At 49.8% G+C, this 25,895-nt stretch overlaps 1 protein-coding gene across 3 annotated transcripts in view; it reads right to left on the minus strand.

The window, feature by feature from the left end:
* Positions 1–25,895, minus strand: part of Ndrg1 (N-myc downstream regulated 1) — a 50,917-nt gene that overhangs the window by 6,275 nt on the left and 18,747 nt on the right. For all 3 annotated transcript variants that reach the window (XM_020174465.2, XM_074069263.1, XM_020174463.2), the window contains 11 exons: positions 17,239–17,344; positions 15,152–15,272; positions 12,715–12,777; positions 11,906–11,966; positions 10,780–10,866; positions 8,169–8,225; positions 5,057–5,160; positions 4,425–4,481; positions 3,666–3,717; positions 2,496–2,543; positions 380–415 (listed from right to left, as the gene is read on the minus strand). In XM_020174465.2, coding sequence (XP_020030054.1) covers positions 380–415; positions 2,496–2,543; positions 3,666–3,717; positions 4,425–4,481; positions 5,057–5,160; positions 8,169–8,225; positions 10,780–10,866; positions 11,906–11,966; positions 12,715–12,777; positions 15,152–15,272; positions 17,239–17,344 — 792 coding nt within the window. The remainder of the gene's footprint in view (positions 1–379; positions 416–2,495; positions 2,544–3,665; positions 3,718–4,424; positions 4,482–5,056; positions 5,161–8,168; positions 8,226–10,779; positions 10,867–11,905; positions 11,967–12,714; positions 12,778–15,151; positions 15,273–17,238; positions 17,345–25,895) is intronic.

Consider the following 25,895-nt stretch of genomic DNA (forward strand, 5'->3'; position numbering starts at 1 on the left):
AGAATACAAGATTATCCTGATAGAAAGTGAAGAGAATGTAGAAAAAAGCACAAACACACACAATTAGGTTTCATATCCTTTATGTTTCTCCACTATGGGCTTAAGTTCCCAGGGCCCCTGGCCAGGGCAGGCACACCAAAAATCTGACACACTGTGGTCACGCTGTGACTGCTTAGGTCTGTGAACTCCAGTGCCATCTGCCCCACAGGGACAACAAGTGAGCCCCACGTGCACACACATTTTATAAGCAGTAACTCTCCTCAAACTATCAGCTGACATCACAGAGAGGTGCTAAGGTTAAAGTATTAACAGGTCACAGAGGCATATCCACTGGAAGGAAGTGACAGGTGTTATATACAAAAGCCATCGGGGCACTCACCTGGGAGATCTGCGGGAGGCCGCCACAATCTGCCATCTAGAAGGGAGGGAAGTTGTTAGTGCCAGTCACCACCAAGGCAATACACACTCTGTGAACCGGGTTCACACAGGCGCCTACCTGCCTGCTACCTTGTGGAAGGTGGATCACAGGTGGGTGCACCCCACCTCCACCTGACAAGGGTGCTGCTGATTGGTTCCTATCCTCTCAGCATCAGACTGTCTCCTTGGCAACCACACTTAGATGCCAGGCTCTACAGATCATTGCACTCCAGCCCTAAGAGCATGGAAAGTACAATAGTCCTATTTTGGAGTGAGCCAAAGAGAGCTCAAGGGACTTGCAAGATTCCTGCCAGGACCCATCTGACCTGACCAGGTTCCAATGCATGAGCCTCTTTCCTCAAAAGGAGGCTGCTAGATTGAAGGTTTCTAGCCTCGAGGGCTCCAGATTGGCTGCCCTTGTCAAATACTGTGACTTTCAGAGTTCAGGCCACTGCCAAATCACCAGGACTGCTCCAGGCAGTGTGGACATTCATCCTGAATGGGGCTGAGCTGGGTTGGGGGGCACTCGGGAACCAGGATGGTGAGGGAAGGTGGGGGGCCAAGAGAAACAGGCCTGGCAGGAGCAGTGAGAGTGGCTAAATCTGTGGTCACCTCAAGGCCACATCCCAAGTCCTAGCCACAAAACCATGCTGACCTGGGTAGTAGCGTTGGCCCAATGAGAACGCAGGTGACACCCCACGGACTGGGTTACTTACTAGAGCTGGCCTGACTGTGGGTTCTGATCCAAAACCTACTATCAAATAGCTACCTGGCTCACTTCCCTTGCTTTGTAGTTGAACTCCACCTCCCCTAAAAGATTCACTGAGGTTCCTACCTCAAATGTGACCTGATTTGGAAATACAGTCATTGTGGCTGTGCGCAAGGTAAGATGCCGCCACACTGGATCAGGGTGGAACCTGAACCTACTGACTGATGTCCATACAAGAAAAGAACAATACAGCTCAGACCCAAAGACCCACAGAGAGAAACCATGTGAAGGCAGAGACTGCTATCTGAGTGACAGGCCCACACGCCAAAGAGCACAGAGGCCTGCCTGTTGGTGACAACAGAGGTTGACAGGCAAGGACCTTTCAGAGCCTGCAGGCAGAGCATACTTGGGCCCACATACTAAGGGTGGGAATTTCAGTCATCTTTAGCTACCCAGACTGTGGAACTCTGTCACAGGAGACCCCAAAGGGCATCATTATAAAGGCCTGGAGCCTGGGGACCTCCAGTCTCATAATTTCCTTTGGGAAATTGAATGTTAAGTGCCCTGGCAGGGCTTGTCCTTGTCAACAAGAGGCACTTCACAAAGGCACTCACTTCGAAAGAGTGGGGTAGCAGGACCCACAGCAGCTGCCTCCCTGTCCCACCCCTTACAGGGAGCTACCTTCTGCCACACAGGTCCCTCCTGGTCACCTCCCTTTCCAGGACACCTGGGCTGGGGAGGCCCTGGAGAGGATTCCGCTGTTGTGCCATGTCCTCAGATCTGGCTGCCCTCTCAACAGTGGGTCTCAGTTGTGATTGGGTGCACAGGATGGGGCTGCTATAGACCCCTAAGTCCAGCTGCAAGAGTGTGTACGCCATATACCCTGGGACCTTGCTAGAGAAAGCCTAGCCTGGCCTGGCCTCAGCAGCTGTGTCTGTCTGCTGCACAGGCAGAACACACCTAGGGGCATCCTGGCCCAGTCACTTCTGATCCATTTCTCCCTGAAGCCACATGGCTGGCAGCACCTAGACTCTTGTGTCCCAGAGGAAAACATGCTCATCTTTGCAGCCTCAGCTAGCCCACCAGCAACCAACAGACATTTGTAAATACAGACAGTAAATTCTTCTTTCTTTCATTTTTGAGACAGGGTCTCACTATGTAGCCCTGGTTGGCCTTGAACCCTCCACCTTTGTGCATTGGCTTCCCGAGTGTGTGCTGGGATTGCAGACCTGGCCGCACGCCCAGCTCTCACTCCTTGCTTCTGTGGCTTTGACCACAGCATTGCTTCAATCAAGTGCTACTCAATTTTTCAGAATGCTTGAGAATTTCTTAGAAATCACAAATGCAGACCCTGCTGTCTCCACCGTACCTTGAGTAGGGTGGTCTTCGTGGGGTCCAGCTTGGAGTTACACTCCACCTGGACAGGGAGGAGAACTCAGTTGGTTACCTGCAGCCAGTCACGATCTGCCCCCGCTTCCCCACCACTCTGCATGACTATCAGAAGCCCTGAGGCTCCTTGGAGCAAGGAAGAAAGGACATGGGCCTCGAGGTTAAAAAGATGTGGCTTTTGATCCCAGTGATAGCTGTGTGTTCTTGCACAGGTTTACTTAACTTCTTTAAGCCTCATTTTCCCCATCAATAAAGTGGGATGATGTGTTTTTGGAATGACTGTTAGAAGACTACCTCCAGAGCATCTGGCAAAGGGAGGCTGTGCTTAACCAGCTGCTGCCAGAGATCCACAGGTTTAACAAGCCCAGTTCTGACAGTCATTCTACATATTAAACCACATCCACCAAGCTGGTTCTGTCTTCATTTTGTTAGTGGCCCTGTTACCAATAGCATCCAGAATGAAACAGAATGTCCACATGTAACCTGTGATGCTCAAAATGCACAAAGCAGAACTATCTCCTCCCTTTTGGGGAATGATATATCTCTCTTGATGCATCCTGTGATCATTTCATGGTCACCACGACACCATATGCCTTTACTATATGACCATCTGTAAATTAAGCTCTGTAGTCCACCTGCCTAAGACATATTATCAGTCTAGGACTCTGACCAATAGTTCCTAAGTGTCTCACCTCCCCCAGATGTGGGGGCATCAGAAAGGTAGTCCTCTCTGACTCCTCAGTATTGCAGGTGAAAATTGAGGGTGAAGTAAGCCAGAAAGCTCTGCCCAAGCCTGGCTTCCCAAGTGCCTCCCTTCTCTGCCAGGGGGCCAGGCACCAATCCAGTTGGAAAGAGCACCTGGTGCCCAGTGCAAGGAGAGTCACTGGCCAGGAAGCCAGGCATTAAGCAGCCCATATTTGTAGGGTCGCCATAGGGAGCAGGGCAGCAGGGGGAGGGACCTGAGGTGGGGACAGATGGCCAGGCAGCCAGGGCCAGGACAGCAACCACTAGGAGAGAGGCCAGGGCTGGGCTCCACCCAAAGGCCAATATGACATTTAGAGGGGATCCCATGCACTGGTGTGAGGGGTTGGTGGGCGGGGAGATGACACACAGTGCCACCAGACTTGGACTGTGGTTGGGCTCCACTTACCACAGCATCCACAGCAGGAGAGTTGTCCCCAACCACCAGCAGGGCAGGGCACCTGGATGAGGGAGAGAGGAGGAGTCAACACAGGGTTCATTTGAAGGGTTTCACACTCCTAGGCTTGCCAGACTGGACCAAGATTTTAAAAACCGTTTTTCCTTTCTCTTTGCTCCTTTTATATCACAGTACACCATCCTATGCTCTGCTCTTAGGATAAAATGGGTTGGTAGTCATTTATACCTTAGTATAAATTTTGGTCAATTTCTGCACCCTGATTTGTTTTTATTTTAAAGTGTCATCTCCTGATGGAAGGAAAAGCAGGGTTTTGTCAGTAATCAAGATGGAGACAAGGAATGGCATGAGTGATAAAGGAAACAATACAGGACTTATTTCTAGGTGTGGTGAAGCAAAGCTCAGCTTAGTTCTTGACATAGCAGATGCTTTTAATGAGGGGCAGGGGAACAGTCAGCCTTCCTCCTCTGACATCAGGGGCTCCAGTCTTGGTCAAGGGCTCATCCTGTGGACTGATGCCAGCTGTACAGGGAGAACCCTGGGTCAGACAGGGACTGACTCAGTCCCAGGTGGAACACATACAGCTTTCTCGGTCTATAGCATCCCTCCCCAAGGGTGGCAGGGCTGCCAGACCCAGCAACTGGCTTCCCAGTTGTTGCCAGCAGCTGGGAACAAGTGAAACAGACAGGTGTGTGTGTGTGGGGGGGGGAGGGTGCCGCTGCAGCCACAAGCTTGGAGAGAAAAGTGACTTACTGCAGGGTGACAGTGTGGGTTCCCGGCATCGGCCGCTCAATCTCCAGATCCCGCCGGCTACGGGCAACAAATACATCATTAACACGGGCAGACACACCCCAGAGAGGCCCCTCTTCCCCTGTGCTGAGCCTGGACTCCACCCTTAGCCATTCTAGAAGACCACCTGCAAACCTGGTCTGTGTGAGGTCACATGGTGTCTGTAGAAGTGGTTAAGGGACCAGCAAGACTCCTGCATTTCCAGCAGTGCCTACCTCATTTTGTCCCAAATGTGTTATGCTTTTTATAGGAGTACAAAGCATGTACTCACTTTAGAGTGTCACTGCCATCCCTGTCCTGGCCAGAGCCCCCATCTGACAGCATCACCAGGATTCCACCACCTCCCACAGTGCTTTGCTCTCGGTCTCCCAGCTTTGTTTTGGGTAGCCTTTCTTAGGAGTTCTCATCTGGCCCCATGTGGCTTGGGGTAGCGATCCCATCCTCACAAAGGCCACAGAATGCCAGGCACCTTCTACAGCAGGTGTGCTCTTCAGGCCCTCTGACCTTCACCCTGTCTGCTCCAGTTCTAGGGATTCATCCTTCTCCCCACCTCCCACTCGTGACCTGCAGGACTGGACCCACCCTGCACCCCGTACCTGTTGTAGGCGCTGATGAACAAGTGCAGGTTGCTTGGGTTCATGTCGTTGACGATGTGCTGGCGGTAGGTGTGCACCACCTCCACGTTACTGTGCATTTCCTCCTGCAGGAAGAGGCGGGGAAGTGGCCTTCACTGTGTGACTGGGGCTGCTCACTGCTCTCTCCGCTCCCCAGGCAAGTCAGGCACAAAGAAAAGGCCATGATGTCAAATGCACAAGGCAGCTGTGGGGCCTGAGGAGAGCTTGGAATGCAGACTGGTATCTGTATTGTGTGGCTGTCAGCTGGGGGCAAGAAGCAGCCCACACCCAGAAGGCAAGCCCTTCTAGATCCTTAAGTGGGGATCCTGGTCCGAAGTCATTCCTTCTGGACAGAGCTCAGCCCGACCATTGCCCCTGTCTCGGGTGAATCTTCTCACCTCTCCCAGCCTCAGTTCCCTCAGGTGATGTCACCTATTTTCCCAGAACACAGGAGTTGACAGTGGGGTGCACATAAAACCTTTGGCAAACAGTTGACATCAGATACCAATGACAACAATTATTTCTTCCTTTGGGGGGATTGAACTCAGGACCTCATGATTACTAAGTGCGTGCTCTATAATTTAAGTCACACCCTTGACCCTTTTGCTTTTTCAGTTTATTTTTCAGATTGGTTCTGTGCTTTTGCCCAGGCTGACCTCAGACAATGATCCTCCTACCTCTGCTTGGTGAGTAGCATCAAAGGCCTTCACCAGTGTGCACAGCATAGCACTTATATCTTAATGGACAGAGCTGAAAATAAGTTTTCAAGCTTGAAAACCTGAATCAACTCATGCAATAAGATGTTACTGGAAAGAAGGTCATTCTCAAGCCCCAGAGAGGCCACTGGAGCCCTGCAGAAGTCAGCCAGTCTTCCTTTTTTTCGGGGTTTTCTGAGGGAGTAAGGGTGTGCTTTGGCCTTTGTTTATATAGCAGTAGGTGTTGTCATTTTCACAAATGGGTCTGATGGGACCAGGGTCAACCAGATCAGGGACATGGGAAGCAAAGAGCCAATGTCAAGTTTGAATTGTGTCAAAATAGTCCACAACCAAGCCAGGTACAGTGGTGCATGCCTGTAATGTTGGTACTTGGAAGGCTGTGGCAGGAGAGTTGCAAGTTCCAGGTCAACCTGAGACACACGAAGAGAACTGGTCTCAAAACTAAACCAAAAATGAACAATACCCATATTCCAGGCCATAATCACTTAGGCAGTATGGAGCCTCACCATCTATTCAAATAAAAACTAGGAAAAAGTAGACTGAAGAACAACACAGGGATTTCTGATCAAAATGCAATTGCACCAACTTGGGGGCACCAGATGGTACCACAGCCTGACCACTAGCTTCCAAGTGACTTGAGTACAGTCAGGTGGCCTTAACACCATCCCCGACCCCTCTTCTTCAGGGAAACAGAGACGCTGCTTCTGACTGTTGACAAATTCCTATCCATTACTCAGGGCAGAGAAAATGCATCACAAGCTGAAATAAGCCACAGGAGCAAGTGGACTGCCGTGGCCTCCAGAAGACCCCGGACCTGTGGATGCAAACTCCTTGGGGAAAAGAATCTTTGCAGATGTGATCAATGAAGGATTGTGAGACACAATCCTGCCATATCCCACTGGACCCTAAATACAGTGTCAAGTGTCCCCAGGAGAAAAACAAGAGGGAGATTGGACCAGACACAGAGGAAAACCACGTGAAGACAGAGATGGAGATCAGAGTATGCAGCCATTAGCCAGGGAAAGTTGGCAGCTTCCAGAAGCTGGGGAAGTAGGGACCGCAGAGCCCGTGAAGGTCATACAGTCCTGTCCCACACTTCAGTTTAGTGACTGGGCTCTGGAACTGTGAGAGATAAGTTTTTCCCTTCTAAGCCATTTGGTTCCAGCAGCTTTTCATGGATGCCACAGTAAGAGCTAATACAATGACCAAACTCAGGGGCTTCCCCTCACCAACTCCAAAGTGGGGCATCTTCTGTTGCCCTGAGACTCAGGAGGGTACAGGAGTCGTGCTCGTCAGCTCAGGGGCTGACAGATGTATGAAAGCAGCTCACAGTAAAAGCAGGTCACCTGAGTCTGGGCAACTGAGAGGTTTTATAGACCTTGGACTTGAATCAGAGCCCACAGCACATCCTTTCCCTGGCTGCGATCCCTGACTAAGGCTGGAGAAATCAGGCCTGGTCAATCTCACACTGCCCAGGGGACCAGTTCTGCCCACCCACTATGGGGTGACTCTGCACAGAAGCAGCCCATTTAAGAGCCAGGTAGGATCAGAGGCACGGGACACCAGTGCCTTACTGTGCTAGATTCTGGAATCAGACACATAGGTTCAAATAAATCCCCACCACCCATCTCCCTGACTGTGAGACCTTACCCTCATCACTTAAGTTGTCTTGTCTCAATTTCCTCATCCCAAAAACAGTGTTCATCTCACAGGACACAGTGCTCCTAAGCTCCAAGCTCTACTTGACAGTGCCCAGCACACAGTTAACTCCATGAGGTGTGGAATTCATTCGTAATAACCTAAACCGGGCAAAGCCCAGTTCACTTGGTATCCATAACTAAGTGAACAGAAATCAAGCATGGCCACCCATCCAATGGGACACTACTGAGCATCAAAATGGAAGGCACCATTGACAGCAGCCAGTGACACGGGAAAATCACAAAGTAGTCACACAGAGTGTGAGAAGCCAGGCCAAAAAAGAGGGTGCACATGGCATGGTGTCCATTACAGAGACATCCAAGCATCACGACCTGGTCTATAGAGACAAAAGGCAAAGCAGAAGGGATCTGGCAAGGAAAAGGTGGGGAGTTACCAAAGGGCACAAGAAAAATTTTGGAAGTGATGGAAATCTTACGTCAAGTGTTGTCAAAATATGTGCAGCATATTGTTCTTTGAGAAAGATGTTCTAGAAAGATCTATGTTTAGAAAGACAGAGAATGAATGGCTTACTGATCATGGCTCAGTAAATCACACTATTTCCCAGGCAGCTACCCAGGGCCCTCTTGACTGTGTCTTGTTTGTCACCACCCACCCTGGTGCTTAGCACACACAGCTAACTACTCAGTAGAAATAGCAGGACACTGGGCTGTGTCACTCACCTTCCCAAAGAGGTGGGACACCACCATATCTGGCAGGGCCTGGGTCCATCCAGAGATCTGCAGAGGATGAAAGCAGGTGGATTAGAAACCAGGCCATCATGGTATTGAGACAAGGTCAGCAAAGCCCTTAGCCCTGGGGGCAGAGTGGCACTGCAAGCTCCCCCAGCACCCAGGTCTTCAGCCACCCCCTGCTACACCATAAATTTGCAATGTCCTCCAAAGGCTCTTGTGTTAGAGGCTTGGTCCCTAGCAAGTACTATTGGGATGTGGTGAGACCTTTAAGAGGCCGGGCCTGGTGGGAGGTCTTCAGGTCATTGGGGGTATGCTCTGAAGGGAATTGTGGGAGCCTGGCCTCTCCTTCCCTTTATTTTCTGCTTTTTGGCTGTGATACAAGCAGCTCTGCTCTGCCATACACTCCCACCATAATATGCTGCCTTACCGTGGGACCATCAACTGAAACCTCCAAAACTTGGAGCCAATATAAACCTTTTTCTCTTTAAAAGTCTATTGTCTCAGGTACTGGTTATAGTGCTGGAAAGCTGTCTAAGAGAGCTTTTCTTTTTTTAATCCCATGGGATCTCAGCTTCTGCCCCTAGTCCCTTACTAGACCTGCAGCACTGGCAGGCTCGGCCTAGGTCTCCTTCTAGTTCTTTATCTCAGAACCTATACACAGGAGGTAGACAGCAGGTGGGGACTGAATCAGAACCTTGCTCAGCCTACCAAAGACTCACCAAGTCCTCAGCACACACACACACACACACACACACACACACACTGAGCCCCCATACCCACCCCAGGATCTGCTCAGGCCTGGCTGTCCCTTCTGCACCATCCACTAGCTTTCTCTCCCAGCCCTTCTGTGAACTGACTGAGGCTACTAAGTTCACTAATGACCTCTTTTCTTCCTCTCTCCCCCAAAACGAGGTTATGTGTATAATAAGAGCTCCATAAATACTAGTATACAATTGGTGCTCCATAACTGTAGGTACATGGCAAGAGATCCAAACTGCCAGGCATACAACAGAAACTCCATAAATGTGTTCTGACCAACTGGGCATCAGTAGAGACTGGTGGGAGAGAAGTTCTTGCCCTGAGGTCTTGGGCTGACTGCTGACAGCCACTAGTGCTGTGTAGCACTAGGCAGGCTGACACCTCTGGACCTCAAACCTCACATCTGTAACTGGAGGGTGCCAAGAACATCAGAGTTTCCAGCCACAGTGAGGATCATGAGAGGCTTCACAGTCTCTGACAACCATGTGGTGTCACAGTGGCCCACTGCTTCAGCTCGGTTTTCTCCAAGGCTGCACCTGGACAGCCTGTGGTACAGTTGTTAAAACCCCAGGGCTGCTCAGGCTCCACTCCAGCCAGTATTAGTGTCCCCAGCCCTTCACGCCTGGCTCAGAACAGCTGTCCAGGGGCCAAAGGGGCTGATTGGAATGTCACTTCCTTTGCTGGAAAATCAGATAAAAAACAGGGCTGGCTCCCGAATGTCACGTGGACAGAAGGGCAGGGTGCCTGAGTTCTGGAGTAATACTCCAGGAAGAAATGCATCATCAGAGCAGCCAGATCAGGGTCAGAAATGGGGACAGGCACAGCCCTCACACCCTCTATCCTCAGAGCCACCCAACACCTAGTGAAAACACACTTTTTCAACAAGACACCTGCCCACCTGCCCAAACAGCTTCATTCTATTCCAATTGCAATGGCTTACCCCTCTTCTTGGCAAACATAGGACTTTACACACACACACACACACACACACACACACACACACATGAACACAAAAAAAGCCCTAACCATTTAAAAAAGATAATCCAAGAACCTTATTACATCAGCCAGGGGAGCTCCCTGAGCAGCTCAGACCCTCCCCTCACCCCATGGTCATCCTGCTGCCAAGCCCAGCCCATCTCCTACAGGGGTCAGGCCAATGGCCCAGAGTCAAAGTCATGTTTGTCCTATTCCAGTTGTGCTGCCTAACTTTGTGTGACCCTGGATGACTTCGTAACCACTCTGAGCCTCAGTTTCCTCCTATATGCGAAGGCTAGAAGAATCCCCACCTCCTGGAGGCCATGAGAACTGTGCAAGGTAGAGTGAAACAGACTGGAACCACCATGCAGTTAGCTCTTCATAGCCCTTAGCTCACTGCTATGGAGAACTTGAGCACCTGGCCAGCACTAAATGCACATTTACTTTCCATCTAGAACATGTGGATTCCTAAGAGGCCTTTTTTGTCTTGTTCATTTCAAGAAATTTTGTTCAAGACAGTCAGCAATTTGAGAAAGGCCCAGCATAGGACAGGCACCAAGCAAACACTTAGGAATCCTACCAATGCTTTTGGAGCTGGCTCAGGGACTGGTTCCCAGTGGTGCCCCTGGAGGAGATAGCACAGTTCTATTTAAACCTTCTGCATAGAAATTCATGGCAGCTGTGTTCGCTAGTCTAAGCAAAGCAGAGAAAAGCTGCTCTCTTCACTGGGAGTGTTACTGGGGGTGGAGAGTGGAGGAGTGGGGCTAAGAGGGGTCTTCTAGGTTCAGAAGCTCCTCAGGGCAGAGCTGTGTGAGCATGTCTGTCTGCATGCAGGGACCCTCCTCCCTCCAGCTCCCAGCCTCACCTTGGAGGCAGCCCAGTCCATCCAGCCTTCTGCACATGGGTTCACGTTGATGAGCACAAGGCCTTCCACCATCTCAGGGTTGTTCAGCTGCAAACAGAGACAGGAGGTGAGAAAGATGGCCAAGCAACTGAAAATCCTAGGAATTTTATGTCATACAGAAGCACCCTTAAAATGACCACTGTGGGACCCTGAAGCAGGTGGCTTCAACAGGGCACATCAACGGCCCCCAGCACTGCCAGTGCAAAACTATGGTTCCAACTCAGTCCAAACTGCATCAGGTCTTTGAGAGAGTGCAAAGAAGAAACTGTGGAGAGCAGGGAAGCACACAGCCTCTCAGACCAGCCTGGGCAAATCCCTTACCACACTACACCTCAGCTTCCCCAGCTGCCAAATGGGTACAACATCCCACCCACCACATAAGCCAGCCAGAAACAGTCTCTGCAACTCTGCTACTGTTAGGAAGTACTTAGGTGCCCAGGATGCAGCTGGGACCTTCACTCATCTGCTCAGAGCAGAGATGTCAAGACCACTGTGTATTTCTTCCCCATCTCTCCCCTCCAGCAAAATGCGGCACAGAGGAGGCATCAAAGTACCACTGGCTGAATAGAATGAGCCCCATTTTATGATTGTTCCATAAAGATAACAAGGATATGTGTCCACAGTGATGACAGTGACAATTGTCACATTTACACATGTGTGGGATTCTAGTTTAGAATCAGTTTGGATCCAAGTATACAGGATCACAAATACCCGTGCAACTATCACAAAGCAGTGTGGAGGCTGCCCACCACACACTGCTCAGTGAACAAGGCCCTGGCCAAGGGACAGTCCAGTGTGATACTGAGTGAAGGGAAGAGCAAAGCTGTTGGTGTGTACATTTGAGTCCTACACCACACATGCCCTCAGGAAGTGGAAGTGCGGCTCATTTCTTTTTCCCCTTTTGAGTTTTTTGATGCATTTCCAAACATCTTCCTTAAATCTTGGATCAATTTTATTTAAAATGTAATTTTTTAGGACTGGAGGCATTGCTCAAGGAGTCCAGAGGCTACCCAGCAAGTGTGAAGCTCTGAGTTCAAGCCCCAAAGCTGCCATAATGAATGTAATGTTTAAAAACATCAAAACTTACAGCAAATCTGGTCAGGATGTAGGCACCTGCCCCTGTGCCCATGCCGATGACGCTCTTCAGCCTGAAAGTAGAAGTGAGGATTCGTGTCACCAAAGGAAGCTGTGATGAAGTCTCCCCATTCCTCAACACTGTCCCCTCCTTGTCCCTAAGGAAGCTCTATTCTCATTCTCAATAAGGGCAGCTGACAAGCTAGACAGTACAGATCACACTGCCAAGATGTGTCCTTAAGGACAGGAATGCATGGAGATTTTTGACTCCACAGAGGCTATGATCTTGTAGAGACTCGCCTCCTTCCCTGTTTCCCTCCTGTTACTTCCAAGGCTCTGAGAAACACTTGACATTACAGGAAGGCCCATTAAGGCGTTGCCTCTTCTCATGCCTAAGCTTTATTTTGGATTTTATAACCTATAATGAAAGCAGTTTGGACCAGAACCATGAGGTTTATCACCCTACAAAATGCTCAAGAGAGAAAGACAGGAGCCTTGCTCTGCACAGGCAACATGACAGCCTGGAGAGAGAAGCTAAGGTCTCAGGCAACCCTATTCCAGAACATTCCACAGGAAGGAGAAGGGGTGGAGGAACAGGGGGCAAGGACAGAATGTTGAGTGCTGCCATTATGAGATGTCACCACTCAAGAGAGGCAAAGCGGGCTGTTGAGATGGTAGGAAGAGTGGGCACACTTGGCGATGAGCTATCTTTAAACTCCAACCTACACCTTAGTGGTCAGGCCTGGTCAGGGTCAAGGAATACGAGGAGGCAGAAGTCACCTGTCTGTGCCAACTATAGGGGAGTGCGCCTCTTGCTCTTACCCGAACTGTTGAAGGACCCCAGGAAGCATTTCAGCCAGCTGGTCCATTGACGGGTACATGTACCTGGGGGAGACACAGAAGGGCAGTTCCTGAGAGCCAAACCCCAGCAGAAATGGTGATCCAGACCAGGATATGCTGGAAGCACAGAGCCTAGCCACAGCCCACCCCACCCCACCAGCCAATCTGGCTGAACCCCTACAGCGCTCTGAGCTCCCTATAGCACAATAAACATGGCGCACACCACCCATTCACTGCATGAGGCCATTCCATCCTAACTCCCTGCCTTTCCTTTGGTGAAGTGCTTTGTGTTGGGTGCTTCCTCTGTTCAGGTCCTACACTAACATTATTAGCTCATCCAGTCCTCACAGTGACTCTGTGAGGCTGCTCTAGTCTTCCCAACACCATAATTATAAATACCACAGAGGCTCAAAGCCACTTGGCCACACAAGGCCAATGAATGGTTAATTAGAAATAGCTGTCCTCTGCTTGGTTTTGGGGCTAAGACACTGGAGGGAACCGGGACAAACAGGGGCTAGATGGCATTTCATAGTCTAACCTCAGGAAGGATGACCTATACCAAGTGCACATGCATTCCATCCGCACAGCCGTTACGGACCAGCACACGTGCCAGCTCTCACCTCTGAGGCAATGAGGAAACCTCATGTGACCTGAGCAGATGTGGCCCAGTACAGGAGCCAGCCCTGAGTCAACAGGAATGAGCAAGCATGATGCATGACAGACCACAAAGGGAAACCAGAAGTCTGATAGGACACAGAAGCAGGAGACCTGTTCTGCTCAAGTGGTCAGAGGACTGATGGAGGAAGTGACGCTGAAATGGCGTGATTGCCTAATGAATGAAGAACTCAGGGGACATAGTCTACATAGGGGCAAAGAGTGAGAAGGAGCTGAATGGTACAACTGTACTGAGTCTTGTGGGAGAAGAGGGACAAAGACATCAAGCTCCTTCTGAAGTGGCCATGGTCAACTTGGAGCCAGCTACTCCTAAGTGTGACACTGTCAAAGTCACCTAACTAACAAGGGCTTCTGCTTCCTCCTGGCTGCCCGAGGCTGGGTGCTCAGCAAGGGAGCCACAGATTCCTTACAGAGGCAGAGTCCAGAGCAGGAGGAGGCAGCCAGAGGTCTCCACCCATGGTTTACTGACTCAGCATTAGCACTGAGGGATGTCATCCTTGGAATCCAGGAAGATTCCCAGTGTGGACTCCAGGAGGCAGGAAGAACCATGGTCCCATTCCAACACTTGTTCCACCACTCGGGGGAAAATCCCCTGACCCTTGTCTCCAGTTCAAGTGAATAAAAGTCCCTGGGGTGGGGTCCAGTCTATAGAATATTTTAAGACCTCCTATGAGGAGTAAGAACCTCTGTTTGACCCCAAGTTTTTCAGTCAGTTGGTCTAAGTCAAGACTGACTTAGAAAGGCCTCTAGTTTTATCTGTTGGTTAACAGTTAACTGTGTCCCCGGGGTTTAATAAGCTTTTTACTCTAGGTCCTGGCTCCATGTGGCTGAGTGTCCCTTCCCTTGTTCTCTGAAAAAGGTTAATGATTGAAAATACGTCTGAACACTAAATAAAAAGGAAATCTATCTGTAAATGCCAATAGGGCCCCTTCTGGAAGCCTACCACTCCAAGGAAAGACCCTGTATCAAAGTGGTGGGGGACTTCATGGGGGGAGTGATGCTCATGGGGTGGCAGGGGGTGGGGTCAGTGAGCCTGGCTGCGACAGCACAGTGGGCAAGTGAAAAGCCACATCATCTTTAGGCAGGTCCGGCAATTGATGCTCCAAAGAGACACAGATTTTAGTCAGCAGACTGGGGCCAGAGCCCCTAGTCCCCCACTCCCAGCTGTGAGACCTTAACAAGGGAATTCACTGCACCATGCCTGGTCTCTTTTTCTAGAAAATAGAGCTAACAAAACCAATCACAGATACTGGCCCCAAGGACTAAGTGAAGATTACATTTGTGAATGAACTTATTGAAGCCTGGCCCACCGGAAGTATTCCGTCAATAGTGCTTCCTTTCCTCTCTTTTTCTTCTCCACTTTCTAGGTTTTTCTCCCTACCTGTCAATCCTGACAAGGCCTGTCCCAGGTCTGTCGGCTTAGCTGAGCATGCCTGGCAGCCTGCCCAGTGGGGAGTTAGGATTTAGTGGGCACAGCTTCAGTTTAGGATGAGGAAAAGTCCTGGAGATGGCTGGTGGCAACTGTACACACATCACATAGGACAGTGTGGGTGTATTTAATGTCACTGAACTGTACTCTTAATGCTCAATGGTAAGTCTTATACACATACATCACCACAAAAAAATGGTTGAAATAATAAACTTACTGTTTCACCATGATTAAAACATTTTAAAGCCAGTTTGAGGTTCCCACCCCTGTCTCCACCATGCCTGACTCATGGGCCATGAGGACCCCTGTTCTTACCCCACAGGGAAGGAGGGAGCCCCATCCTGTTGGCCGGGGGCATCCACATGGCAGACGGCAAAGTGCTGGGTGATCTCCTGCATATCCTCAGAGTTGAAGAGGGGGTTGTAGCAGGTTTTATCTGGAGAACAGGCAGGGAGAAATGAGAAAGGAGTTAGGTGAGAAAACAGTAGACAGCTGGGTAGCAAAACCTGTCTGTTTTGTTACTGTTCAGCAAGGGGAGAGGGGCTCACAGAAAGGACACAGGTCTTCCCCATTTCCACCTCACCTTCCTCTGGTGAGGAACAAGCTGTGAGGCTGAGGAGCACTGACAGGATAGAGATGATTGGCTATCTCCACCATCTGTGCCTCAGTGAGTCCAAAACTTGTAGTTGGTGCTGGAAGAGGCTTCCAGATTGGTTCCTACCACTTCCCCAACCATGACTTCCATGGCAGTGGTACAAGATGGGCTTCCTCCATTGGTACTCTTTCTCCCTGGATCTTCTAAGCCCTCATATCCTATGTGCCAGTGAGGCCACACATAATTTTCAAACAAAAGGAAGCACAATAAAGCATAAACTTTCCACTTATGTGGCCTGGGATGAGTCTGCAGATTGCTGGAGTCTGAGGCAAAGTTGGCCAGCAATCTTTCTTTTCCTCCTAGGCACATGGATGGACTACATTTCCCAGGCTCCCTTGAAACTAGGAGAAGTCATGTGACTGGGTTCTGGCCAATAGGAGTGATGCCAACCATTTTTTCATCATGTGTGGCACACAATCTCTACAGTCCTCTCTTTTTCTCCCATCCTACCTAGGACGACTCAAGGGCTAGTGCTACAGCACCGCAAGTTAGAAGGAGCCTGGATCCTTGAATTACCACACAGAACGCATCCTCCTGAATTTACTTGAGAAAAAGAAGTTCACTGTGGTAAGTCACTGTGGTCTTGGGGTCTTCAGATACCGTATTTAGCCTACTGTAATTGACAACGGGCCTCTCTACAATAGGGGAATAACATCAACATATGCAATTCCATTTCCTCACGAGAGTCCAGTGAAATAAGGTGATGTCCACAAAGTGCCTAGCATGGAACCTGGTACGTAATGGGTGCAAATGACAGATGGTCAAGATGTACGATAAAAAGAGATGTGAGAATGAAGGGGAAGTGTGGCTTGCAGTGACTAATATCATGCCCGTCTCGAGGTATCGTAAACACTATAAAAAAATGTAACGAAGCAGTTCACCAATCTAAAATCAAGTAAGTATCCAACTTGAAATTCTCCATTTCACAAGGGAATTGCCTTCTGTTTCGCTACCTTTGGCAAAAATCCACCTGTGGTCCACGTGATTTTAACAGACGGTCCTCCTGTTCCATAGGATGGACCATGGGACTCCATTCTTCTTATGAAAAATGGGGAACCCACATATAGTACAATGGAACCCACATATAGTAACACTTCCTGATAATCTTAAAATTCAGTGTATAAGCATTCATGGCAGTGAATAGCAAAAAGTGGAAATGTCTATCAACTGAAGAATAGATACACAAAATGTGGATAGGCACAGCAGAATATTATTCTGCAATAAAGGCTGTATGATATGACCTTGAGAACATTACGAAGGAAGCCAGTCACAAAGGCCACATATTGTAAGAGTCTCCTGACAGAAAATTCCATAATAAGGAAATTTATAGATGGGTAGATGGTTCTCACCAGGGGCAGAGAGTGAGAAGATTCGGGATGATAGAGGAAGGGTATAGGATTTCTTTTGGGAGTGATGAAAATATTCTAAAATTGCTGGGTTGATGGTTGTACATTTCTGTGGCAATATCAAACACCATTGCTTATGTTAATTTTAAAGTCACTGTCACAGGCAGATGGACAGCAGAGGCTCCCTGTGTTCCCAGGGCATCTGGGCACACAGACAATGCCAAGCCTTACACCTAGTCCAGGATTTTCCAGGCTGTATCAAGAGTTCCTCCCACAGCAGCTCCAAGAAACCCCGCAAAAGGAGAAAGCATTGGCTCGCCACCACCAGCCTTCTACTAGATCTTCCCCTCTACCCTCTCAGGAATCATATGACCATGAAACCAGGGCCCCTTAGCACTTACGGTTCATGCCAATGTCATGGTATGTGAGGATGACAGGTCGGTTTCCTTTAGGTGTCCCACATAGCGTGACATGAAGGGAGCCATGTAAGGTCTCAATGTCCTGCTCCTGAGGAAAGACAGCAAACAGATCCATCATGTGGGGCTCACTGTGTTTATTGACTGTTGATACCCAACATGTTTCCAATTGTGTTTTGAGGAAGCTTCGAGTACACAGTCCTCTGGCCACCAGAACCTTGGAGCAGTGGGGTCCACCTCCTGGAATTTTCAGTTAAGTGTTCCATCAGTGCCCCACCTCACAGAGACCATTTAGGGTTGACCAAAAGAATCCTAGATGAACCAATATCTCTCCTCCCTCCTGCTTCCCTCTCAGAGGCCAGGTGGCCCTTCTCCAGACTCCAGCCCCTGTGCTTGAGCGACTCACTCAACCAGTACTCAGCAACTTCACACTAACCCCCCACGTTCCTTCCTAAGAGCTAGAGACACGATCCCCTTCCACCCTACAAAAAGTACCCCACCTTAGCTGCAAGTGCTTCAAGTCACTCATGTACTGGCTTTCACCTGCCACAGTTACCTGAACTTCCCAAGATGGTGGCCATAGCCTCTCTCCGTAGGTCTCCTCTACTTATCATTTCTTTATCTAACTCCATCTCAGATTTCTGCCCTGTCTGTGGTCACCCATGGGTTCTAAGGACCCAGGTCACTCATTTCTCAGAGTGATTTCTGAGTCTGAGAAGAGGAGCTTTCCCTCTGAAATGTCCCCTAACTCTTGTCTGTCCTCCACAGGGGTCGGCCTGGAGGTATACTGAAATCTTCTCAGTAGCCAAGCCATTTTCCTCCAGATCCTTTATTCCTGACCAGAGCCTGGCAAGGCTGTGTGCCTCTCTCTGTCTCAGAAAGATGAAGTTGCTAGTCAGAGTCACTCAGGCAGGAAGAGACAGAGGCGGGTTCCCCAGAAGCCCTGGTCCTGGTGTCTCCCATACTTCTCACCTCCTCACACACTGAGGGGCTGGACATGTCAAAGCACACTCACACCTTGGGAGGACATTTCAGGTCAGATAACTAGAGTAAGTGAGGCACTGAGTAGGGCATGGTGCCACCAGTCTGCTCCCAGAAGCCAGTCAATATATGACCCACAGCAGTCACTGGCGCATGGTAGGAGAGAGGAAGGGCAGTGTTCACAGCCTCATGTGACAGAAGAAGGGTTGAGGTGTGTCATCCACTTAAGAGCCTGTGAGTTTGGGAAAGCCATGTCCATTTGTAATATAGGAGCAGTCTTGCCAACCTTCTGGGGAGTACTGGGAACCCACTGGACACAGCCAGTAAGTCTGTGCCTGGACCACCTGGCTCCTAGACCTGAGTGACCCTCTAAGGATATGTGACCAGCTCACAGCTGGGGAGGAGGGTTGCCACCTTTGCTGTTTCTTGCCTATGATTTAAGCAATTTCAGTGTCAGCCAACACACTAGGCACCTATTAGATGCTAAGCCCCAGAAGGATGAGTAGCTAAGAGCTCACAAAGTAGTGGTGTGGGAGGACTGAAGGGTACTCTGGGAAACATAACATTTAGCCCACTGGGGTGGTGGGAGGGATTAGAATGGAGGCCAGAGGTCCCCAACTCAGGGAACTGATTTCAAAACAGAAGAATTCTACCCTCATCCCCAGTATCTGGCTCTAGATGATGGAAGTTCAGTATTGGGTTTGCACCCAGAACTGGTCCTAATTAAGTGTGGTGATGCCACCTGTATTCCCAGCTCTGTAGGGGAGGCTGAGGCAGGTAGATCTCAAATTCAAGGTCAGCCTAAGCTACATAGCTAGACATGTCTCAAACACACACGTCCATAAACACACACACACACACACAAAGAGTCCATGTCCCCCTCCCAGGTCCCAGGCAGGGGCCTATAGGGATTCCCAGCCCCTACTTTAAAGTCTCCTGAAGCAAGCAAAGCCAAGGCCTCCACTGTGTCCATGGAACAGGGAGAACCTGGGCCTGCGGAAGTTCTGCACGGTGGTGGTGCACACACAGAAGCACAGTACTGAGAAGGTCCAGCTCCCTGGTACCATCCAGGCTTATCCCCAGCACCAGTTCCACCTGAGTCATCTGCCTTGTCACCCCCAAAATAATTTCCCAGAACCCAGAGCTCACCCTATCTCCCGGCCCCTGCTCTCCTTCCCCAGGGCCCAGCACTGCTTTCCTGTCCATAACAAACACTGGAAAAGTACCTAGTTGCTGGAGCAATGGCCCCACCCCTACCACAGGTCATCTGCTATGTCCTGAAGTCACCGTGGGAACAATGATCCATTGTGGGGCCACATTCTTTATTGTCTCCCATAACCCACATGGCTCCCTCTAAAAATAGGCCAAGCCAGGCAGCATCCCCTCTGCCACAGACATAGAATTCAAACCCAAGCTCCACCCTCACACAGCCTCCTAAGCCTTCAGTCATTGGTGGGCTCAGATGAAGGGGAAAGTTTGCTGAATGCCCACCAAGAGCCAAGCAGAGTACCTGACCCTGGACACAGCAAAGTCTGCCAACCCCATTTCACAGGTGACAAAATTTAGAAGACTTCCTCTAGTTCACCAACTGGTAGTAGAACCAGGCTCAGAACCCCCATCATGAGGCCCTGTGCCCTTGTGCCAAGGGTCTGGTGGCTTCATCCCCTGAGTGTAGACACACACACACACACACACACACACACACACACACACACACACTCTCGAATGCACTAAGTCAGCCTGTCATTCTCTTTCCATAGGCCCAAACCAGGAAGACTGTGCCTGAGACTGAATGGAAGAATTAAAACTCACACAAATGCATGCCATTGTCCTCTTCAGCCCCAAAGGAACATTCTGTCCTTCTGCCCCTGAGGAAATGAATCACCCAGTGTCTCCCACATTCTCACAAAGACAGGACACCAGAAACCCAGCACATCAGAACTGCATGCTGCTCTGCATTCTTGGGCCTGACAGGGGGATAGTCCCCTGTCCTGGAACTCATCAGAAGACACCCCTGGCAGGCATGGTAGTGGGAACACACACTCCCAACTCTTCCAGCTCCAGAGTCTTATACTGAGCTCTATTATGGCTCAGTAGGAGACAAAAGAAGGCCCTCTCCAGAGGTCCCCTCCGAGACAAAGCCCAGGCTGCACTAATCCTTCTCTGCCCTGTTCTGAAGAGTCTAGAAGAAGAGTCTAGCAACTACTCTGTTTATGGGCAGAGTGAAGTCAGTGATGGTGGCATAAGGAGGGCATCTGCCTCGCACCTTATAGCAGGCCCTGCCTGTCTTCTCACTGAAACTGCATGACCCTATAGGGTAAAGATCACCATACTGCACAGATAAGAAATCGAGGATGAGAGAGGTCAAGTAACTCCCCAAAGTCACACAGCTGGGAGGATGGAGCAGCATCTGAGACACTCTTGGATTTGAACAGTCCAAGTTCAAAGTCTTTTCTCTTAAGATCCTGTTTTCTTCTTAACATGCTAAGAAGAGGTATAAGAAGTCTTGGTACGCAGCATGTTCTCAGACTCACTGAGGGCAGATGCAAACACTCAGGTGCCTGTGTTTACATGGCTCCACGTCACTTTTTCTCTCCCCAGCAGCTCCAGGCACTGGCAGTAGGTTCTGCACATTCAGCACACACAGCTGTAAGAACAGGAGTTGCTCCCTGCAGCCTGCTGAACCCACCCTGCTCTGTAGGCTTGTATCTCTGGAGGTAGGGGTATCAGAGTGGAAAGAAGGGTGTCAGCATGAACTTCACCTTCCTGAAGAAGCTCTGCAGACACACATTGCTCATGGTGCATGTCTGTGGTTTTCTTTGCAGCACAAGCCACCATTACAGGTGCCATTTTACAGCACCTCCCTGCCAGTCCCTGGAGGGAAAAGAAGGCTCTGCCAAAGACAGTGCATGCTTTGAGACCCACACAGTCTGCTAGCCGTTAAGCCAGCAAGTAGCAAACATGGCGCCTATGGCCACAGTCTACACTACCTGCAAACCAGCAAATGGGGAATGGCACCTACAGTGGCACGTACCTCAGTGAGGGCACCTCAGGGCACCAGTCCTGATGCGAGAGCTTCATGAACTACAGACACTTGGTTGGTGGCCTCCCAAACTTCTGTTCCCATCTTTTTTGTGACTGAATTCTAATTCTGTACCAAGCAGCAATGTGCCTCATAAACTCTTCCTCTTCCCCATCTCCCTGGTATGCAGGATGGTCAGGAGGCTCAGTTCTGGACAGGGAGACACCAGCAGAACTTTCTGGGGCTTCATGGATAGTTTTATTTTTTTAAGGATCAATCTTGGAATTTTGATTATTTTTTTCTCTTGCCCTTCCTACCTGGTTGAGAAATTGAGGCTGAGAGATCAAGTAACATGGATGAGATGCTCAGGTATTCTACAGTTATCTTACAAGCATGAGGACAGAAGATTCACGCTTGGGATGACAGAGCAGGAAGCTGGGAAGAGTCTGGGGTTGGTGGCATTCATAGTCTGCTGGCCCAGGTATTCTAGGTCAGCAGGAACAGAAAACCTTTCCATTCTTAGGGCACTGTTTGTTGAGTGAAATGAATCCCAGTACCACCACATGTCTGTGACCAAATTATCAGCCTTCTCTGAGAATCCTTGCTCTATAGTATAAACCAAGGTCAAAATTAAGCCTGTCTGCTTCCCGGGCTGTTCCCACACTAAAACCATGGTACAGATGGACCTGGATATGTTTTACAAATGGGTATTTCCCTCCAGGTTGGTTGTTATGGGCAATGGTTCCAGAGATGATCACTATGGAGCCACAAGAAACAATCCCAATGGCTTAAGTGAACAGCAGGATGATCCAGAGGGCTCTGGAGAGCAGCTGCTGCACCACCCTTCCATAACCCCTTCTCCCTGCAGTCCCAGGCAGACACTGGCCACTCTGGACTCTAAGAAACCCAGGTTGGAAGGCAGCTGGTGTGCTGGCTGATCCTCCCCCAGCCAGCAATCCTGTGGCACAGGTATGGCTGGAACAATGGATGAGGAAATTAATTAGGCCAGCCATGAGAGCAGAGGCTCAGAGAGTGTGCCGGGGACCTGTCCCCACCATTGTTTTATAACATAGTATACCCCATCCCCATGTTCCTGGCTCAGCTCCGGTGACCATGGTTGGGGTGGGGGAAGCATGGCTGTGCCTTGGTCTGACGATACTTTCTACTAAGAAAGAAGAACAGAAGAAGGGAAGGGGGCCAGAGAGGGGTGTGGGGGCGGGAGGAATATGATGGCACTTGCAGATGAAGACAGCCATACATTCAAGAACAAAGACTACACAGCCAGAGCCAGGCGTCATCGCCTTCTATCACGACAGCCACTTAAGAGATGGCCCCTGGCTGTGGTGTCACTGCCCATGGGTACACACCTTAGATAGTGAAGATCCTAGGCTTTCAAAGCAAAGGTCCCCACCATGCCCCAGGGTGCAGCTGTGTGCTCCCAGCATTCATTACACCCTTGGAATGGTGGACCTCCATGCTTTACAGATTAGAAAACTAAGTCCCAGGACATAAGGCAAGTGGCCAAGGATGGGAGGTAGTGAATGACAGAGCTGGATATGGAGCAGTTTCTGTCCACTGTACCTTTCCCCAGGACACTAGGAAATGAGAGTCTGCAGGTCTATGAAAACCAAACCCTGGGTGCTGGGTGGCCTAGACAGTGTTCTTGCTCCAGAAGGGCATTCCTAGGAAGGCCACAAGGGCAGGCAGATGAGGCAGCATGTTTATTTCCCACAGCCTCATTTTACGCTGATCCAGATGAGTGTTTGTGCCATCTGCCACTGAGGTTTGCTGAGCCCCATTGGCTTTTGCCAGGAAGTGGGGCGGCGGGATGGAGGGGGTTGAGGGGGTGGGAGGAGGAGCACAAGGACTGGAAATGATGGTAGGTTGAGGATTTCCAAGCTTCTGCCTGAGTTCTGCCCACCTTCAGTCAGGGAGCACGAAAACAAGAAGCAATTGTGTGGAAAGGAACTCATGAAAGGTCACCGTTTGCTTGTTTCTCCAGACCTGATCTGCTTACAAGGGGAGAGGAAGAAACCAGCCCCCAACCCAGCTCAGCTCTGCCAGCTGGGAGCTCTGAGGGGGAGCAGAGCAAGAGCCAGACCTCAGGAGCCCCTGCCTGCCAGGCGTCCCACCCTGTCCCCACCATCCTTGCCAGGAGGCCCTGTGGGTAATATCAGCTCATTTCCCAAGAAGCCCTGCTGAGCACAAACAGAGATTCCCATGGAAACGAAATCAAATCAAACCATCTGAATAACTGAGGACCCAGGTGGAAGGAATTAGACACAGCCAATTCAGGGGAGAAGATGCACAGGCCCTCTACCACAGCTGTTTTCGTGGACTTTGGCTCTAGATGTGGATACCAAGTCAACCTTGCCATTGATTTCATCATTGTGTGACATCAGCAAATCCCTTAAGCCTTCCCTGGGACTCATGTCTTCAAGGATAACATAGGAAGGCAGGAACACCTCCCCTACAGGCTGGTGTAAAGCTCCAAAGAGAAGTTGCAGGAAAACTGCACTGGTGTACACTTTGTGCTCAAAAGCAGTCATGTCAGTTGCTTCATCTTCCATGACTATTACATTTTTAGGAGTCAGTTGGTCCTACATTTAGGACTATCTCAAATTTCTACACATCTTCATACCACTCTCTCATCTGCAAAAGCAGGTAACAACCCCCGCCCTGTTGAGGAAGCCCTGAGACAGGAGTGGGTGTCCAGTGGCTTTGCCAAGTCCTCCCCATCTGGAGCAGGAAGGGCAGAGCTGGAGCATCTCAAAGACATCTTCCAGCTCTGATAGTCTTAAACTGGAACTCAAATACTTCTTGCCTTTCTACTCATCCAATTTACTGCCTACTCCGTAATGTCGGAGCCTTCTCAACAGGACCTGCTCAACCTCATTGTCCTTCCTGTAGCCATAGCACCTGAAGCCACTAGCTGGTCCAGTTTGTTATCTGAGGGATCCAGAATCCCTACCCCCCACCCTGGGAAGGGGCACAGAGAGTCCTGAGAGCAGCCAATAGGACGTCACATGCCCATCACTGATCCATCTGCTATATAAGACTGCTGAGTCCCAGACAAACAGGCCATCCCAAGGTGATGTCAGTGGGGACAGATGATAAGGCACGATACCATCTGCTTGGGCAGCTGGGCTGTCTCCTGACAGGCTGTCCCTTGGCTGGCTGGGCAGCAGACCCTCCAGTAGTTTCTCTCTGCTGAGCTCTTGGCTACAATGTGTGTATTTTGACTCTGAGAAAATTGTAAAAAACATATATATATATGTATATATATATCCTTGAATATATCGGAAAGGAAGAGAGAGCCAAAACTGCCAAAGCAGCAACAATTTTCCAGGCCAAGAGCATGGGCTGCTTTCAAATACACATGGTAGAGAAGCTCACATCCCTCAATCCCAATCCCATAGGACTGGCCAGAAAGGAGGCGATGAAGAGGTAGGTGGAGCGGTCATCATGAGCAATTCTGAGCCCCTCCCCAGCTCACCCTCCGGGGGTCAGACATACACCAAGGGAGTAGTACTGTTGGGACTATGTGCCTAGCCAGATTGTTTGATATTGCAAAGAGGAGCCAGAATCCAGCCTGAAGAACTAGACTAGCCTTTCAGTGTGGAACTGCAGTAAAGCCTGTGAGCTTGGACAGATCTGGGATGAATGGGGACATTCACAGATGCTGGCCATAGGAAAGCCTCAGTTTCCTCATCTTTAAGCAGGCATGATAAGAAGGTGGTACAAGTCCTATAAGATTCACCAGTAAGGCAAAGGAAGCCTTGAAGTCAGGTAAGAGCCTGTGGCTTGACTGTGAGGTCAGAGTATTGGTCAGGTCCTGGACAGGAACACTCGGTACTCAGCATCAGGCCCTATGAGCAGGAGCCTGCTGTGGCCAGAGATCATCGCCCTGCATGGTACTGGGAAGGAATTCCAATGGCCACCCTACACTCAAGAGTGGAGATGTGCAGTATTTTTGAAGATCACTTTGGACATCTGGAGAGGCCTTCATTAAAATCACCAATTGACTAGCTCTGTGGCATATCCAAACGAGGACAGTTTGATACAAAGATCTTTTTGATAATGACCCTGACACAGTGTCATTTGAGCCTTGAATTCAGCTCAAATATCATGATTTGTTTGTAAGACAGAACTATCAACAGGTCACAGGAGTAACACATCTTTGTCGTTGGAAGGCCATATCCAGGCCAGAGGGCCCATGCATGCAATGCTACCTCTGCCCTCAAATGATCCATCCCAAATCTCACAGCATGGCTGGCTCCATGTAACCTTTCAAGTCTCAGTTCAATGTCAGACCCTGAAAAGCCTTCCAGACCCTCAGTGTAGGACAGCGTCCATGATGTCCTATTCCCTCACCCAGCTGAAGACCAGCCTCAAGATGACCTTCGAGCACCTGCATCGCTGGAGCTACACTATTTGCTTACCTGCACATGTCTGTCCTGTCCTGTGGGGAGCCAGAGCAACATTTTCAAATATGGTCTGGAAGAACATGGCTGAGTTCAAACCCAGCTCTTCCCTTTCCAGCCCTATGACCTCAGGCAGAAGGCTTAACCTGCTGCAGGGATGATGTGTTAGATGAATGACACCTGGAGTGCATGGTGCCCACACAATAGTGCTGAGT

Source organism: Castor canadensis, chromosome 3 (genome assembly GCF_047511655.1).
Source record: "Castor canadensis chromosome 3, mCasCan1.hap1v2, whole genome shotgun sequence".
NCBI lineage: Eukaryota > Metazoa > Chordata > Mammalia > Rodentia > Castoridae > Castor > Castor canadensis.